General features: G+C 28.2%; 1 protein-coding gene across 1 annotated transcript in view; it reads left to right on the top strand.

The window, feature by feature from the left end:
* The window catches only part of LOC148237533 (uncharacterized), a 211433-nt gene that overhangs the window by 131708 nt on the left and 61624 nt on the right, over positions 1-18101 (top strand). The window contains exon 3 of the mRNA XM_088205533.1: positions 16428-16642. Coding sequence (XP_088061659.1) covers positions 16435-16642 — 208 coding nt within the window. The 5' untranslated portion in view covers positions 16428-16434. The remainder of the gene's footprint in view (positions 1-16427; positions 16643-18101) is intronic.

The raw sequence follows: 18101 nt of genomic DNA, 5'->3' as shown, positions 1-18101 counted from the left end.
ATAAAATTAAGAAACAGGAACAGTAGTGATTAGCCTAATATTTGATGTGTTTTTTTAAGATACACTGTACTGCAGAAAACTGCATTAAAGAAAACGTAACTTGATGTATATGATAAAAATATCTTACTCATTTTAGCTGTATTATTTTTACAATTAATTCTCGCTCTTAGGTATCTATATAATTTATCGTTTATTTCTGATTTAGTATGCTTTATTATTATTAAAATATTTATTCGTACCAAGTACTTTATACTATTTATTATATTGTACATACTTTTTTGTCGTAATATTTAATTTATTCGTTCTATGCATTTTCATACATTAAGAGTACAGATGAATCTATAAATACTTTGTATTATCCTGATGCAATCAATCGTTAAATCAATTCATTAGTCTTTGAAGTAATATTTTTTGAGCGACATGGTACCATGTATAAACATAGTATTGTGATGTATACATTTTTATGAAACGCTCTGTATTCAGTCACGGTAGTGACTGCTAAAGTATCGTTGTAATATATAACTCTAAGACTCGTTTATTAGTTTTTGTTACTTTTGAGCTTTTTTCAAAAGTTAATTTCAACTTCTATGGAGTTCGAAGAGCATTAAAACAGCTCACGCACGCTCAGTCCAATAACACTTTTAGACTTCTAGAAAAGAGTCTAATTTGTCACGCCAAAAAGTAATATATATTTAAATTACAATTGGCTCATCTATTTTCGAAAGTAAACTGTATCTACGCATTGATGGGTCGCTTTAAAATATTTCCCAGGTAAAGATTTTTAAAGCCTTAAAACGTTCATACTTTTGCATATTACGTAGTTATTAAGTATATGCAAGCGGGGCTGGATGGGATACTTAAGTTTTGATGGGTTATAAAATAGTGGTGTTTAATATTAGGAAATGGGTATTTTATGACAATAAACTTTAAATATTTGTGAATAACTTTTGCGTACCAAAAGTAAATTTTTTTTAGTACGCCTTAATGGAAATTGACCCACAAACACAGCTTATGTATTGTAATGATTTTTCCCTGATTTCCATAACATTTAGGCGTTAATCAAATCAGATACCTAATAACACAAGCGTATACAATAATGGAATATCTCTAATCATCCGTTTGTTAAGAGTGCCTTCATTATTTTTAACCCAAAACTTTAACTACGCCCCTATTCATTGCTTTAAGATTTACTGAAATATAAATATTATTTATTGCTATTATTGAGGCATCTTATAAAGTAACACAATTACTATATTTTTATGTAATAATTTTATTGCAAATTTATTATAGACTTAGCAATTTTTTTCTTTATCATTTTATTTTATTATTTTGGATACAATTTGTGTATCTAATTATTTTATATCAATTTTTAAAATTAAGTACACGCGTACTTATTTATAAATATAAAATTATGTTTCTATAAAAATTTAAGTTAGGCTGAGTTAGGCTACAGTAAATTGTATCCAAACCTAGGCTAACCTAGCCTAACTTAGCCTTAACTAAAATATTTGTTTAAATACATATGAAAAAATATAAACTCAGCTAGTGTAAAGCTTAGCTTTTTTTGCTAGATGGCAAAAAAAACAATTACAAAAAAAAATATAATTTTTTTTATTTGAATTTTAATAAATATAATAGGTTTTTTAAAAATTAAATCTTAACACATCTAAATTTAATTCTAAAAAATCCAGTAGACGCAGTGGCTATTAATTTCATTAGGAAAAAATTGAGCAAAAAACTATAAATTTAATATTTTTTATTATTATTTTAAAAAAATAATACATGTGTGCTTAATTTCAGAAATATAGTAAAATATTGAAAAATTGCATTTTAAATAAAAAAAATATTTTTTTTTTATTTGAATTTCAATAAATAAAATAGGTTTTTTAAGAATTAAATCTTAGCACATTTAAATTAAATTTAAAAAATTCAAGTAGACGCAGTGGCTGTTTATTGATGCAAACTTCAGCAAAAAATTGAGCAAAAAAAATAAAAATGTATTATTTTTTATTATTGTTTTAAAAAATTAATACATGTGTACTTAATTTTATAAATTTAGTAAAATATGTTTTTATTTAAAAATTGCGCAAAGACAAACTTAAAATATGGTAATTTTTAAATAATTAGAAAAATTTAGTAAGGTTATGTTATAATTTACCCTAACCTAACCTTCGACACTTCGACTCGTCTAGTTTGAAGATTGTTGCGTTAGGGTCGCTATCTTGCGCTGTATCTCAGCGTTTTCTTTATATCTTAGCACTTTGGACGCGTAATCTGTCCATGCCTCCCAGTTTCTTCCGCTTTCCAGTATGGATTGAGCCAATGCAGGCTTTCCTTTGACTATTTCCAGCGCTGTTCTCTCTGTGGTCTAAGCTGTGCACTTAAAGACGGTATGCTCTGCGTCGCCGTCTTTAGAGATGTTGCAATGAAGACAATCAGCGCTCAATAGATGTAACATTTAGTAAAATGAAACATGCCAATGTTAATTAAATAAAATATCTTGTCTTTGTGGTTATCCTAATATATAAATAGGTAAAGTGTATAAAAAGTATATTCTTTTTAAATTAAAATTAACAATAATGTTTTATTTTATATAAATGTAGATAATCATGCTTTCATCTCTACCTTTAACAATTGAAATAATAAAATATCACGAAAGCTTAACCCGCTCTTTCTTAAATTAGATCCATTTTATTAACGTCTTTCTCAGACAGTTTTTCTTGCTTAATGTCCAAGTTTCAAATACAATGAATTACAGTCCCATTTCCTGTTACAGATTACACAAACATTGATGTAATTTCGTACAGGCGATTTATCTGCGCGATTCGCGAAAGGAGCCCGGTCAAAATCTTAACTACCATTGATAAATATCCCATCCGAGATTCAGCGAAAGCGCCTCGGCAATCTCGCAGACCGTAATCAAATTACCATCAATACGACATAAAAGCAATCGCCGGATTCGACCCAATCCCAAGAATTCAATAGTTATTGTCAACTAGCGCCGAAAAGGGCGTCCCTTTCAACGGTTGTTAATGATACACTTTTGCGTTTCCCTCGGCGTTCCGATCGCTTTACGCCTTCGCGCACTCGCTTTATTTTCTTCTTATTCGTCTTTTATTTATTTATTTATTTATATATAATTGAGGCACATTCTGTACGCGCTTTATTCGATTCGCATAGAATTTGTTTCACCGATGTGTGTGTGTACATATATTATGTATTCGCTCTGTGCGTTGCTCACAAAGAGAATTTATTGTGTACAGGTTTATAAAAAACGTACAATCGTTTTATTATGCTTACTCTACACCGTATACGTGGTTTATCACGTATGAAAACGTGCGTATAAAGTAGCGTAGATCACTTTAAAAAATAAAACGGTATTTGTTATCATCTTATTTATTGTTAAATATAATACAAATAAATTATGATATGAATTATTATTAGGTGTATTTAATTTTTTAACAAAATATTTAACATTAAAATGACAGTCAAATAAAATATATTTACCATAAATTAAATAAATAAATTTAAGTTTACATATAATAAATAATACATATTTGGATTTACCTTATATATACATACCCATAATCATTGTTATGAAATTGTTTGTCAATTGAATTGCATAATTGATACACAACAATGAATCGCTATTTCATTGTGATGCAGACTGGTCTATAGTTTCAATATTGGATTATGTTTACTTGCATTGTTTTAAAGATATGCATATTGAGAGCATTATCAATTTATTGTTCAAACTAAGTATTCATTTTATAAATATATATTTACGGTAAATGGCTAATCTTCAATGCAACTTGTATGTACATATATATGACATTGGTAAGAATTTCTAATTAATTTGTTTATTATAAAATTGTATTAGCTTCTTATCAGCGATGTAGCGTTGTACTCAAATTTTTACGTTTTATTTAAATTTTTATGAAAGAAACATGGAACGATGTTTACGTCTGAGAGGTCGTTATAAATTAGAGATTCGTTTAGTAGCATCCGAGCTTATGCGCTTTAAGTATAACGCCGTCGATCAACGTAACCCCCTACACGCTTTGTATCAAGACACAAAGCGGATGAAAAAGAGCATTTGGACGTTTTTCCCCAGATGGAAACAGATTGCGTCGAATTATTCAAAGTGGGTGCATTCGTAACGAAAGGCGTGCTAGCTGCATGTTGCACAAGCCTTAATAGAATTAAACTGTATCCATCTTCATTCGTATATAGCGGTGGAGAAAATTTTATAGACTCCTTTATGTGTGGATTGAGCTTGTTAGCCTTACATGGTAGCTATTTGCACATTAAGTAGGTGTAGCTGTAATGAAATTAAATAACTAAATTGGCAATAAAAGTCTAAGACAGAGTTTTGAACACTAAAGTAGAAAAAAAGGCAGTAACAAACAGACTAAATCAATTATGGGTCAGTAGTGAATGTAGGGCTATGTACAACCAGCTTTTTTTTAGAAGCTGTACAAGGCTTAGTTTATTGTATTTAACTATTTAGGAGAAATATGTATCGTAGTGTTTTTGGCAGATATCCCAAAAGCATTGTAATATTTCTTCACATGCAGACTTTTAGAATTCGTACCTAAAAGTATTTAGCGATACTATACGATACCTTAAACCTTAAAATTTTTACTTTAATAAATTACTATAATATACAAAAAAAAAACGCTGATGCTTATTTTTTTGTATATTTGAGTAATCAGCAAACGTTAATTACTTATACACTAATCTAAATTGAGTTTGTAAAATATACATTTTTTTTGTAAATTTAAGTCATTCTAGACAATAAGGTTGTAAATTTCACAATTGTATGAAAGACAGTTTGATTAAAATAAAATTTATCTCTGTATTTTATAGTTCTGCATAGAAATTATAGGATTGTAATATAAAGTATCCGATTTTTTTAGTAGGAAATAAAACGCTTTATTTTTTTTAACTGCGAATTTATAAAGAAAAATATGTTTCATTTACAATTTAAAAATTAATATATCCCTTGTATGTATAAATCATTATTTTTGCAGATTGTAAAGTCGTTAAAGCCTTTTAAAATATCACTATGGTTATTGAGCTTTGAATTTCTAAGAAATAATATGCATGGATATTAAAAATTTTGTTGTTATTTTTAGATGAAAGGTCATGGAAAAATAGGGTATGAGGCAAACTTTTTCTGCTTAATTAATTTATTTTGCAATAGTAATTAGTGATGGTCGTATTTAGTCGCTTTGATAGTAAATCTGATCTTAAATTGCGTCGGTTGGTCCTTTTTGAAGTCGTCGGTATTTGTTCTCAAATGTTCTTGAGGTGATATTTAAACAGGAAGCATGGCGTAAATTCGTGGTTGAAGAAGTCAGTGTAGCGAAAAAGTTCTTGGAGCAAAGTAGTTGTCCGAGCGTCTATGTGTAGTGGAGTCGAGTTTGTATAGTCCAGATTTGTACTGCGTTATATACACAGTTGTGCGTTATATACACATTCTCGATGGCTCCGTGGGCATGCTTCGCAGGACTTGAGACGCGCGTGTGCGCGTCTCTTGACTAGTGTTCTATATGAATCTCTATAAGGTCCTGCAATATCATGAAGTAATATCGCTTCAAATCTTTATATACATTTAATATTTTATGTTTTTTTAGGCATGGTTTTAATTTCTTTAAAATATAATTTCGTTGTAATATTCTTGCATCATTTAATAAACTATCGATTATTTGTTCTCCATGATACCATTATACTCTAATTGTAATTTTTTGTCTTGATCTCTCCTAAATTTATTATAATAATTATTTTAACTGTGTGTCACTGTTATTCACTTTCGGTTCGTTTTTCGTTAACCATTTATCTTTTTTTACACTTTTTATACCTTCCAGATGTCATAAATTGGTAGCAGAAAAACCGGTGTCTGAACAGTTGTTTGTGGATTAGCTTTTATCAGTGTTTCTCAAACTTTTTTTAACGGCAGATAGAGGTCTTTCACGAAACTTATTTTCAAATTTCTCAATCCAAATTTTCTGACTAATAATACTCTCACCAAATCTCAAAGTAATATTTATAATAGCCCGTAAACAATGCATAGAAGCGCAAAAAAAAACAAAATTAACTGCTGATGATAAAAATAATTAGTGACACAACTCCCTTCGTTAAAAAAATTTTATCTACTATGAACTCTAAATATAATCAAAGTCCGTTTTATACTGAGTAAAATTATGTAACTTAGTTCTAATAGAATAAATTATATTTTATCAAAACCAATATAATCCAAAAAAAAATGTGTCAAAAATCAGCAGTACATTGATTTATATGGAAAATTATTGTAAAAAATATAGTTATTCATTGTGGCTAAACCGTCACTTAATCTGATAAAACATTAAATTTGTATCTGGCCAAAAATATAATAGGAGATTAGTTCAAGAATTTTGAACCTTGCTTAAACTTAGATAAAATAACTCACCATATCAATTATGTTACATCCTTATCCACAGTAGCATTTTATATAGGGCGTGTTTAACTTGGTAATGTAAAATTATTCATTATAGTGCTAGACACCCAAGAATGCCGATTGCATTAGTGTGCGTCACCGGGTGATTAAAAAATGTTTACATTTTTTGTTATTAATTAATTTTGTGTTTGTTTTTTTAGTATTATTATTTACAAATTTTTTAGTATTTTTTTACAAATCCTAGTTTTTTCGGAGAACCTAAAGCCGCACGTGTTCCGTTATTTTTAAATTCCCGAACAATTGCTTGTATCCTTCTGACCGACAGCTTTGTCGCTTCGGCTACCTGGTCCATAATAGGTACAACCTAAAAATACACATATTGCTTTATTTACAAATATTTTGACTAGTGTATTATTTTAAAAATAATTACCGAATCGTTGCTTTCATACAGCTTTTTTAAATATGTATACAAATTTAAAACAACTTCTTTTGTTTGCCCCGATAATGGTCTTCCTCTTCCTAATTTACTATACTCCGACATCTCGTTAGTTGGTGAACACCGTGTATTTCACAAACTAAACAAACAACCGTTCCGCTCCTTACCAAATCAGCTACTGACTTTGCCCATTTATCCCCGATGATGTCATTTTAACCAATCCTGTGCTAGAGCTTACCAATCAGAGCTCAATGCATTTACTAATTCTTTTACAGGAACCAATAAGTTGACAGATTCACAGATACACTAGTACTAATGCAATCGGCATTCTTGGGTGTCTAGCACTATACCGACCCTCAAATGATCTATAAAAAGCCTATACTTTTAGTTCATATTTATAAATGCACTTACATTTTAAAAATAATAATCCAAAACATTACCTTAATATTGATAACAATTTATTAAAAGAAATTTCTTGAGCCAAAACTTTGCTCCAGTTCTTTGATTAACAGTACCCTTGAAAAATCACAAATTAATATTACTCGAGGCCTGCGCAAATATTTCAGTTAGATTTCATTGACAGCTTAATGCATAAAAACCCATAAAAATAAGACAAGTCTAATAGTGAATATGCATAATATAAATAAAAAATAAAGATATTTAAGACGAAAGTTTTGTTTTAATCAAAGTCCGATTTTAACTAAGTAAAAAGCCACTCGATATGAAGCAATTTATTAGTTCCAAAGTATTGCATTAAAAACTTTAGCTAAAATTCACGTGTTATGTTAGTGTGTGTTATATATTTTTCGAGCATCACCTCTACGTGTGAACTTTGCGCATATCTAAAATTAAATATGATCCAACTTGCGCACACTGAAAATGTTCACATTGTTTGAATGCCTCGGCGCAGGAAGTGGCAAGTTGCTTTTGTACGTGAGACCACGTCGCAGATTTTCTTTGATATTCCCACCGAAGAGATAATTTGTTTCTCTTAAAAATGTTTCTCCGCGAAAGTAAAGACAATGGCCCTGAACGGTTCTCTTCTGCTTTTTCCACCACGTTGAAGTTCATAATTACATCCTGCTACTCTCCGACTATTTCATCTCATTCACAACAACAACTTTAAACATTCAAGTGATTCACAGCATCTTTGTTCCGCATAAATAATAATAAATATAATAAATTTCACTATTATTTTAACGGGACGAAGTTACGCACTTAAGATGACAAATGGGATAGATAAACCATCCCAAATCCCAGCACTGATCCGTCTATCCATCATACGGGCAAACACTTGTCCCAGTTACGACTAATGTTAAAACTATAGCTATATGTTATACGGAATGATTCTTTGATAAGTTAACATTAAAAAATCATGTTCGAAAAATAGCAATACATTCAAAAAGTTTGATTTTTAGATTGACTTATATTAACTTGAGACCTTGTTGAATCAAATTAGTCTAGAAACATGTCTCTAGACATTATTTATATATGATTTTATTAGTGATGCTTTAATTACACAATTTTATTGCAATAAATCGTAGCTTTATTTTAATATTAAAAATAAATTATTATATATGTTTGTGTACTGTTAAAATAGTATTAAAAATATTTTTTTAGAAAATTTTATTATACCATTTGACCTTTGTATATAACAATACGTTTTTTTATGGCCAAAGTAAAAGCGAATCCTTTATTTAGAAAATCGTTAATTGCTTGGCTTTTTGTGTCAGCTTTAAAGTTTTAATTAACGTCTACGAAAACACTAGAACTTTCTCGTGAATATATTGCTTATACGTGCTTAAAGCACATTGCTTTTACAAAAGGGTTTTTGTTGCTTTAAAGTCTATAGGTAATTATAGCTTATTATGCGTAAACTATTGAACGCTTGTGCATATTATGTATATTGCGATTTACGAGGAGTATTTGATTTTGATTAATAATTGGTCAACTGGTTGAGGAATTATTTACACAAAGTTTACCACATCAATGGAATTTTGCGTACCCCAATACAACGCAGACTGCCATTATTAGTAGTATTATTAGTTTTGGTACCAGAATTCTATAACCATTGTGTATTATATGTATGTACAACATCCCCTTGTTTTAGCAAATACATTCTGATGATTAATCGCTGATTATGGTTGAAAATATTTAAAATAATAGATATTATGTTATTGTAAGTAATCTGATTAATAACATTGCTCAGAGATAATTTAACTCAATTTATATTTGAAATAACATGCTTTTTTACACAACTGTGAAAAATATAGTAACAAGGTAGATTAAATACAAAATAAATTTTCTCACTAGCTTTATTGTTTACATGACATCAAACGATAAAAACTATTGTTTTCCTATTTTATTAATTACCAAACATATTTAAAATTCAGTTTTAAGTGTCTTCCGATTAAATAATATTTACATAGGTTGCAAAAATCATTGATTTTATGGTCTCTTTTATCGCATTGCCGACGTTAATATTGTAGTTTCTTAAGTCTAATCACCATAATAATCAGTTCTTATACAATAATTAATTTATTGAAATTTTTTGTAAATTTTAAATTATAAAAAAGGTTGACGTTCTTCTCCGATACGATTTTTAGAATTATTATTTTTAAATTCGTGAAATTTAGTACAATAAATACACTTGTATCAGAAGCAAAAATGAAATAAAATATTAGAATTGAATTGAATAATACATATTCTAGTATATAAAACAGGTCTTTCAATTTTACACGTTTATATTTTTAAACGCAATACAAGGTTTTTAAACTTGATTTTTATACATTCCTTAAATAAGTATTGATTATATGTCTCTAAATAATATGTTGTTACAATGATATTGGTTATAATGTAGTCAAATTTAGATAAATAAGACACCCTGCTTTTGCTGGTTCATTCTGAGATATGTACAATATTAGGTTGTGGTTTCATTTTGATATAAGATATTATGATTCTATGACGGGTGAGGTGAAATCATTTTCGTATTATTATTACACAATCCTAGAACCACAAATTAGTATACAAAATCGCTAGTCTCTTTTGTAATGAGATCTATCTTACTTGTTATAGAGCTCCCTTGCGAGGTACGGATCCCCGAACCACTTATCCTCTCACGGCAGAAACAAAATCTATTTTTACTCCATAATACCCATAACCACCAAAACAACCTTGCTCGCTAGGCCCACCGAAAGGAAAAGCGTGACCGGCAAAAGCAAATTAAAGTGCCTGAAACACGCGAAGTGGTCCTACATGCAGCTTTTCCTCCGACCCCCGAGGCGCATTTGAGCGAGAACCGTGTCGAAAGCGAATACCTGGGGGTTGTACGGGCCAAAGTCTGCAAAGTCCACGGGTTAATTGTGTTTCGTGAAGGCATTTTAGCGTGCATAAGAAATAAGAACGTAGCAATATTCGCGAGAGAACGACCACTGAGGGACGATGGTTTAACTTTTTTCTAAAACAATCTTGTAGAAACTTGTGTTATCAGATCTTTTTTTTATAAATTTATATGTTAATTTATATTCTGAGAATGTTTTTTTAATTATACCATCTGCACGAAATTGCTCAAAATTAATATGTATTTTTTGATAAAACCATTTAAACTGAACAAATTTGTCTTATATTAAGTATGTTATTATTTAATAAATTATTCTGAGAATCTTACTCTTTGATAAAATAAATTAAATGTATGAAAGTAAATATACATTGCTCAATTAAAAATGATATAATATTAATATATAAAATACATTTTTATAGCTAAGTAGGTGTATTATATAGGAAATTTTGTCCAAAATTTTTTCAGAGTTATTTCTTATTATGTAATCAAAGGTATTAAAAAGTACAAAAAATATCAATGTAGATAAACATTAAAATAAAATAAAGTAACTGAAAGTTTTTTAAGATGTATATTATTAAAAATACAAACAATTTAAATATTTATAAAATACTTTAAAATTCTTTTGTATTTTATAAAAAAAAATATTAAATAATACAATATAGTATTATATAATACATATGTAGATTTTCTATTATTATAAAAATATTAGGAAGTTTAATTTTAATTATTATTTCAAGTAGTTTTTGTAAAAGTAAAGAAAGATGAAAATATATTATTTTTTTGATAAAACAATAATTAAATAAATATGTTTGGAATTTTACTAGGTCTACATACATTAAAACCCAGATAAATATAATTATTATTTGTATAAATAAATGATATACAATTTTTAGTTTTATCATATTATATTTATAAAATGTTTTCTTCTGTAAATATTTAGCTAAGTTGTAAACCTATAAATTGAAAATGCTAAGTAGTTTTTTTTAGATTAAACCATTTTGACTATCACTGAAAATCCTAAATATTAATGTCTAATTTTAATCATTAAATTTAAAAACAGATTCAAAAAATCATAGCGAAGCAAAATTAATATTTAAAACCCAAAAAGTTGAGGGTCCGGTATTCGTACACTTGCTAGCTTCGGTACCTCACGACAGTGTAGCTTACAGTTCTCGTAAATATATTTTCTAATAAAAATTAAATTCTTAAATATATATTTAGCAGGCAATTTATAAAAATAAATTTTAATATAAAAGTAGCAAATCCAGTAAATAATTAGGTGATTTTATTTGAGCCTGTTATGTCACGAAGATCTAAATTTAATTTTAATAAATAAATTAAAATAATTTTACGTACAATAATACTCATTTGTAATACATATTTAGTAAATATATCACACTGAAGTAAAATTTTATTGAAAATACAAAAGTATTAGGTCAATTTTTTTATTGAAAAGTAACTTCTTACTCGTTGTGAATCTTTGCAAATATTACACTTTCGTACTTTTGTACCTAACTTTATTACTTGATTTAATGTTTTAAGAACATAGAATAAAAAATCGATTTAATATGATATATTCTAGTAGAAAGCTGAATATTAATAATGGTTAATAAATTTCACATTTTCGGTTAATTGTTGTATGCTTTTAGTCGTACGTCATCTTACATTTATTATAATAGATTTATTAAAAATAATGTTGAATAAGTCATGTAATATTTATAAAGCTATTTATGTACAATAATATTTTTTCATAATAAATATTCTATAGGTATATTTCACTACTAAAAAACTAGTATTTATTTTATAAATATGTGATTATTTTGGTAAAATAATTTATAAGAGGACAAAATATAACGATAATTTTATATTATAAAATATCTTCTTACCTATTGGGAATCTCTGCAAATATAATATTTGTGCTTAATTAAAATATTTTTATTTTCTGTTCCTGATGGTAAAAAATCAATATTTAATTAGTTAATGAAAGTAAAAAAAATTAATCAGTGAAAAACTAAATATTACTAATTATTATAAACTGTGGTATGCTTTAAATGTTACATCAATTTACAATTGAAAAAATAGATTTATAAAAAGAGGAGTTTACTAAAAACACAATATTTTTAAACCATTGTGCCCAACTAAAACACTTTTATTTTTTATTTTAAGAGCAGAGGATAATAAACTGATCTAGATTTACTTGATAAGCTTATTAAATAATATTTTAGTAATTATTATATATGTGTATTCCATCCTTCTGTCATATACATCAACTTACCTTAAAAAAGTAGATTTATATAAAAGGTAGCTAACTGAATAAATTAAATTTAAAAAGTATTTTATTTACTATAATATTTTTTTAGTAATAGAAACATTATAAGTGTATTTAATTAATAACAAAATAGTATTTTTTTATAAAAAAAGTCCAGTATTCGAACAATTTTTTCTAATATTTATTATAATAAAAAAATATTGATATTATTTTTTATTACAAAATAACTTCTTACATGAAACTCAGCAATTATGTTATTTTAAAGCTTTTGTGCCAAACTAAAATACAGCCATTTAATATTTCAGGAACAAAGTATAAAAAACCGATTAGTTACTAAGCTTAATAAAAAATACGTAGTATAAAGCTAAATATTACTAATTATTATCTAAAATCCGTTTTTTTGTCAAATTCGTGTATACTTTCGAGTATACATATCTAAATTACGTTTTTTTCTCAAATTCGTGTATTTTGTCAAAGCCATATGTAAACTTATCTTAAAAAAAAAATGAAATAAATAGTAACGTGAAATTATACATACAAATAATTTATAAAATTAATATATTTTTTTGTATATTATAATATATACTATTGATGTATTTTACATGTTTTTTTAATTATTTTATTTTATTTTGTATAGTTTCTCATGTTTATTTAGCATGTATTAAATTTAGGATTATCTTAGTATTTATACCAATGTTTGATAAATCAACAAAAACTATATTCATTATTAAATATATTTTTAAAACACGTATTAAAAATATCCTTAAATATAAAAATCACGAAACGATGAATTTAAAGTAACAGCATATATTACTTAGGGACCAGGGGTAGGATAAAATATAAAACTCATAAATATTTATTGATTTCATAAGAAAGCAATTTTTGTCTTTCTTTTCACTAAACAGGCATGTATTTTTTAATTTAATTATTAAAAAAATCAAGTGCTTCTTAGGAAAAATATTACTTTTTTATTAAGGTTGTGTAAAATACTGTCTTGTAAATATATTCCTCTGTGTTTCTTTAAAACACTTATAACATAGAAATAGCGAATTTTCAGCAATACGAAAAATACTGTCATTTAATTTGAGTACAAATCTAAATGGCGTACATAAAAATATTCATAGTATTTTGAAAAAGTACTATTAACAAACTTAAATAACTATAAGATATATTAAATAAACCTGTAAGGCCTACTTAAGATATGGTCTAATTATAATGCTGAACATGCAGAAACGAATTTGAGTTTCTTGTTAGTGCTCAGCGTTTGTTTACTTGTTACAACCGTTTCCACATACACCGACGGCATCCATAGTTCGAAATGAGAAACTCAAGTTATTAAACTTTGCACTATTTTGTGTTTGTTTCACCGCTGTTTCTCAACGCACAAGCGTTTTAATATTAATTTCTGAAAGCGTTTCCGGAAAACAACTGCACCGCGGAGCTTTCGGCTCCAAAGAGCTTTCAAACTTTTTCGCTCGATGCAAAAGAGCGCCGAATCGCGTGCACGCGGGCCGCATAAATAATGATTCCTTTATTATGCGACAGTTTGGATTTGTTGTAACGTCTTTGAATTTGCTTCCAATTTCTTAAACGAAGAAATATGTCGGCCGCAAGTTGACAGCGGTCCCGCCCCATTGAAAGCTTTCGGGCATCCGGATATCCTGCTCAAAAGCTTTCCATAACAGTAAATCTGGACGCTGGACGTGGTTGTTCATTGTGAGAGCTCTCGATATGTACGCCTACCGAAAGATTTTATCTTTCTCGTCTTCTCGATTATATTGTATTATATAATATACACATAAGATAGACGCAACTTTAGCAATTCATATAAGATAGATTTGTACTTTGCATTAAGCATTATTTGTAATAAAATATAAAAAAAAACTTTTATTATTTATTCTGAATAAATAAGTATTTGTTCAAAATTTAATCGTTCAATAATATATAAGGATATATTTCTAGAATTTTATTATTAGCTTTAATTTTATAAGAAGCATTACTACCTATATTTTATATTGCAAGTAAATTATTTATTATATAATATAATACAGGACTTACATAAGTAGCGAAATATATGCAATAAATTTTTTAAATATAAAATCTCATGTAAAAGTCAAAAGTCATTATTTTGTACTGGGACTGTTTTTTTATATATATATATATATATATATATATTTACAGAGGTATGTTTTTGTCATTTTCATCCCAATGGCCAGTGCATAAAATATTCATTACCAAAATTGTTAATTTTACCAAGCGCGACACAAAGTGATTATTCCACAATCGCAATCGAAGCGAAAGTTGCAAATGAACAATGTATTATTAAAATCGCGAACCAATTTTCCCAGCGTCATGCAAACATTCCATTCGCGAAAATCTCGTTCAGACTACCAATATATGCATATATGTATATGTGAAGGTATATCTCGTTATATAATACATATGTACACATTTCATAAGCGGTAAATCAGCGAAAATCGAGCGCGAGCGATTATTACCGTTTAATAATGCATTATTAACAAAAAATATTCGTTGCCTCGTAAAGCGAATTTTGTGAAGATGCAATTAGTTAAAAAAATATTTATATAATATAATATAAAACATAAATAGTATGGCTTTTTTCTAATTAAATATTATTTTTTAAATTAATTTTAATTGATCGAAAAAAAAGTTTACTTCTCTTAGACCAAGCTGACAAATGTTATTAAGCCTTTGCTACAATAATAGTTCTTGTCCGCAACACAAAGATTTTAAATCCTTGATATGAAAGCTTTGAACGTAAAAATGGTTGTGAATGTTCTTCGTGTTTTAATAACGATTATATAAATACATTAGTAAAATTAAAACCACGCACAATAATTTAAGAGATTGCAGAAAAGCTAAACATTAGTAATCTAATAATTTTTAAAAGCTTATAAAATAATACAAACGCACATATATTAGTTTAATTTTGTTTTAGTATAAATATTTTTTTTAATCAATATAAAAATTGTGATGCAATAAAACGCTTTTAAACCTGTGCGATTGTACAAATATAAACAGTAACAATATTAAAAAAAAATTAAGTAATAAATGATACATAACTTGAGCAAAAATTGTGGTTAACAAAAATATTTAGCATACATTTTCTTAGATTTAAAATATCATATTATGGTTTAGTCGTTGTTATTTTTGGTTTGTTTGTATACAACATAAAATAATAATTATTTTATATGTAAGTAAAATACGTATTTGGACAGTTGACGAGATATAAAAAGATTTCTGTAGTCGAGTTATAAAAATATACCTTAGAATACGTCAGGTAAAATATATTTATGTCCGTTATCATATTTTTCAAGTAAAAATAAAGCTTGCGTATGAATTTATAGATTGATATGCATTATTTATATAATATATATAAATGTATATGTCATACATTGACAAGTTTATTTATGAAATTGCTAGTCAGACTAAAAATAAAAAACTGCAAAAATTATTTTAGACAGAAAATCCTATTACAATTAATAATTAAATTTTTTTTATTAGGTAATATAAAGAACAATTTTAATTATAATATGTTTTAATTCGAACTAATTCTAAAAGAGCAGATTTTATAAGGTTTTGTTAAATGTTATTAACTTTTGCAAGTCGTTTTTTAATGAATAAAAAAATTAGTTCAAAATGTTGTGTTAAGTTCAAAGTGGGCGTGCGGATCGCATTTAACGCACGCCCTTATCTCTCACTCACTCTCGTCACTTACCACGCGAGCGAGCGAAAGAGAAAGTATCTTACCGTACGCGCCTGCTATTGCCATCCAGTTCCTTAATTTGCTGGCATTGCATTGATATATTTAATGTATGCTTTAAAGAGTTGCTGCGGTTTATTTCATTTAATTTGTATTTGTGTTGTAATATTTTTAAGCACTGTGACGCATTGTGACGCATTTTTTTTATTTTTTTTTCAGGTGAGGCATGAAGTCTAGCGCTACGGCGCTAGCGGTCCTAGCGACCCTAGCGGCCCTTGCTGCTTTAGGCGTCTTCATGCAGGCAGAAGCAGCCTCTTCGGCATGCAGGATTTCAGAATTTGCCTGTCGAAGTGGCAAATGTGTCAGATTGGATCGATATTGCGACGGAGTTGACGACTGCGGAGATTCAAGCGACGAACCTCGACTTTGTACAGGTAGAATTTTACATATTTTTCTCCAAAGCACATCATTAAACTAAATGCTCATTCAATTACATAATTTCAACGGGATAAGTGATTTAGGGTTTTATTTCAGGAGCATCGCTTATGGGTATTTATGTAACAAAGAATGTTTCAGACACCTGTTATTAATTGCTGCAGCCACTGCAACAATATTTGGTGTTTTGATTTATTTTCCTGATTATATTTTCTTAATATTTTTTATTTAACATTATAACTATGAAAGATAATTAAGACACATATATTTTTTTAATTATTCATTTCACTAGAATAACTTTGTCTTGGTTTCCGTCCGTTCAAAAACTATTCACATTAGTCAGTCAGCATAAACGCTTTCTGTCGAGTGGAAATCTTGCATCCAAACCCCGTGGCTCGTTAAATTATTCACCATTTTTAATGGGATCCACCACCGTCTTGGCGTAAAGTTAATCCCGGAACTTTGGCCGTACTCTTCGAAGCGTTTATTTGAATCATTCTCTCTCTCTCTCTTCACTCTCCTACCTTTGGCCTACAGACATGGCTGGTTCTCTCCCTTATCGACAAGAGCACCTAGCTGCATCATCGCCTGGTCGGAAATAAAGTTTTCACATTAATTAGAGGAGGCAAACTTTCGTTTTCGACAGATCGGAACTCACACACGAGTCTTCTTCCCATCCTCTTCATAATCGCCAACTTTGATGTTTTCGTCCGCAACTTTGCCAATTATTTTCCGCGACGACTTTTAACAAAACTCAAAATTTACGACTCCGCGCCGAATGTGTGCCAGATTTATTTTTGCGCTTGCCTCCACGCGAGAAGTAAATAGGTCATCAAAGAAAATTGGAATCCGTTATCTTGGCTATTGGTATCTACCGCGATGATAAAATATCTTGAAATTTTGGCGTAGAAGAAAATATAACTCTATGAATATTTTATATGTGAGGGAGCAAGGGTTTGATATCTGTGACTTGATATTCACATCCAATGATGTTCAATGAACATTTCTTGCTAAAATATATTTTTAAGTAGTTGGACGTCAATGAGTTTGTATACTAAACTCTAATAAAAAGACAGTTTTACACAGTATCCCAAATTCAGGCCCCTAAAAGTTTTTTTTCTTACGTTATAAATGTCATTTTCTATACATTTGACTCAGGTATTCTATCATTTTTTAATTACACTACATTTTAATACAATATTAGTCTCGACTTCGTAGATTATGGTCGACAATATATAACAGTAACGTAGGATGTCTAAAATGTGTTCATTGTTATCTATATTTTAATTTATTTCATGATTGAGAGTCACAGCTATGCCATAGAATTTAATTTTCTTAAGAAAAACGCTTATGAATTTTAGATAGAAAATATAAACATTTCTTCAGATACATCTATCCTTACTTATGATAATTAATAGTTTAACTTAACATATTCTAATAACCTAAGCACCGATATGT

The sequence above is a fragment of the Plectrocnemia conspersa genome, unplaced genomic scaffold (genome assembly GCF_051122295.1).
Source record: "Plectrocnemia conspersa isolate PC_06_02 unplaced genomic scaffold, ASM5112229v1 ptg000002l, whole genome shotgun sequence".
In the NCBI taxonomy this organism is placed as follows: Eukaryota; Metazoa; Arthropoda; class Insecta; order Trichoptera; family Polycentropodidae; genus Plectrocnemia; species Plectrocnemia conspersa.
Note: the sequence above shows the minus strand (reverse complement) of the source record. Positions and strands in the feature narration are given on the sequence as shown.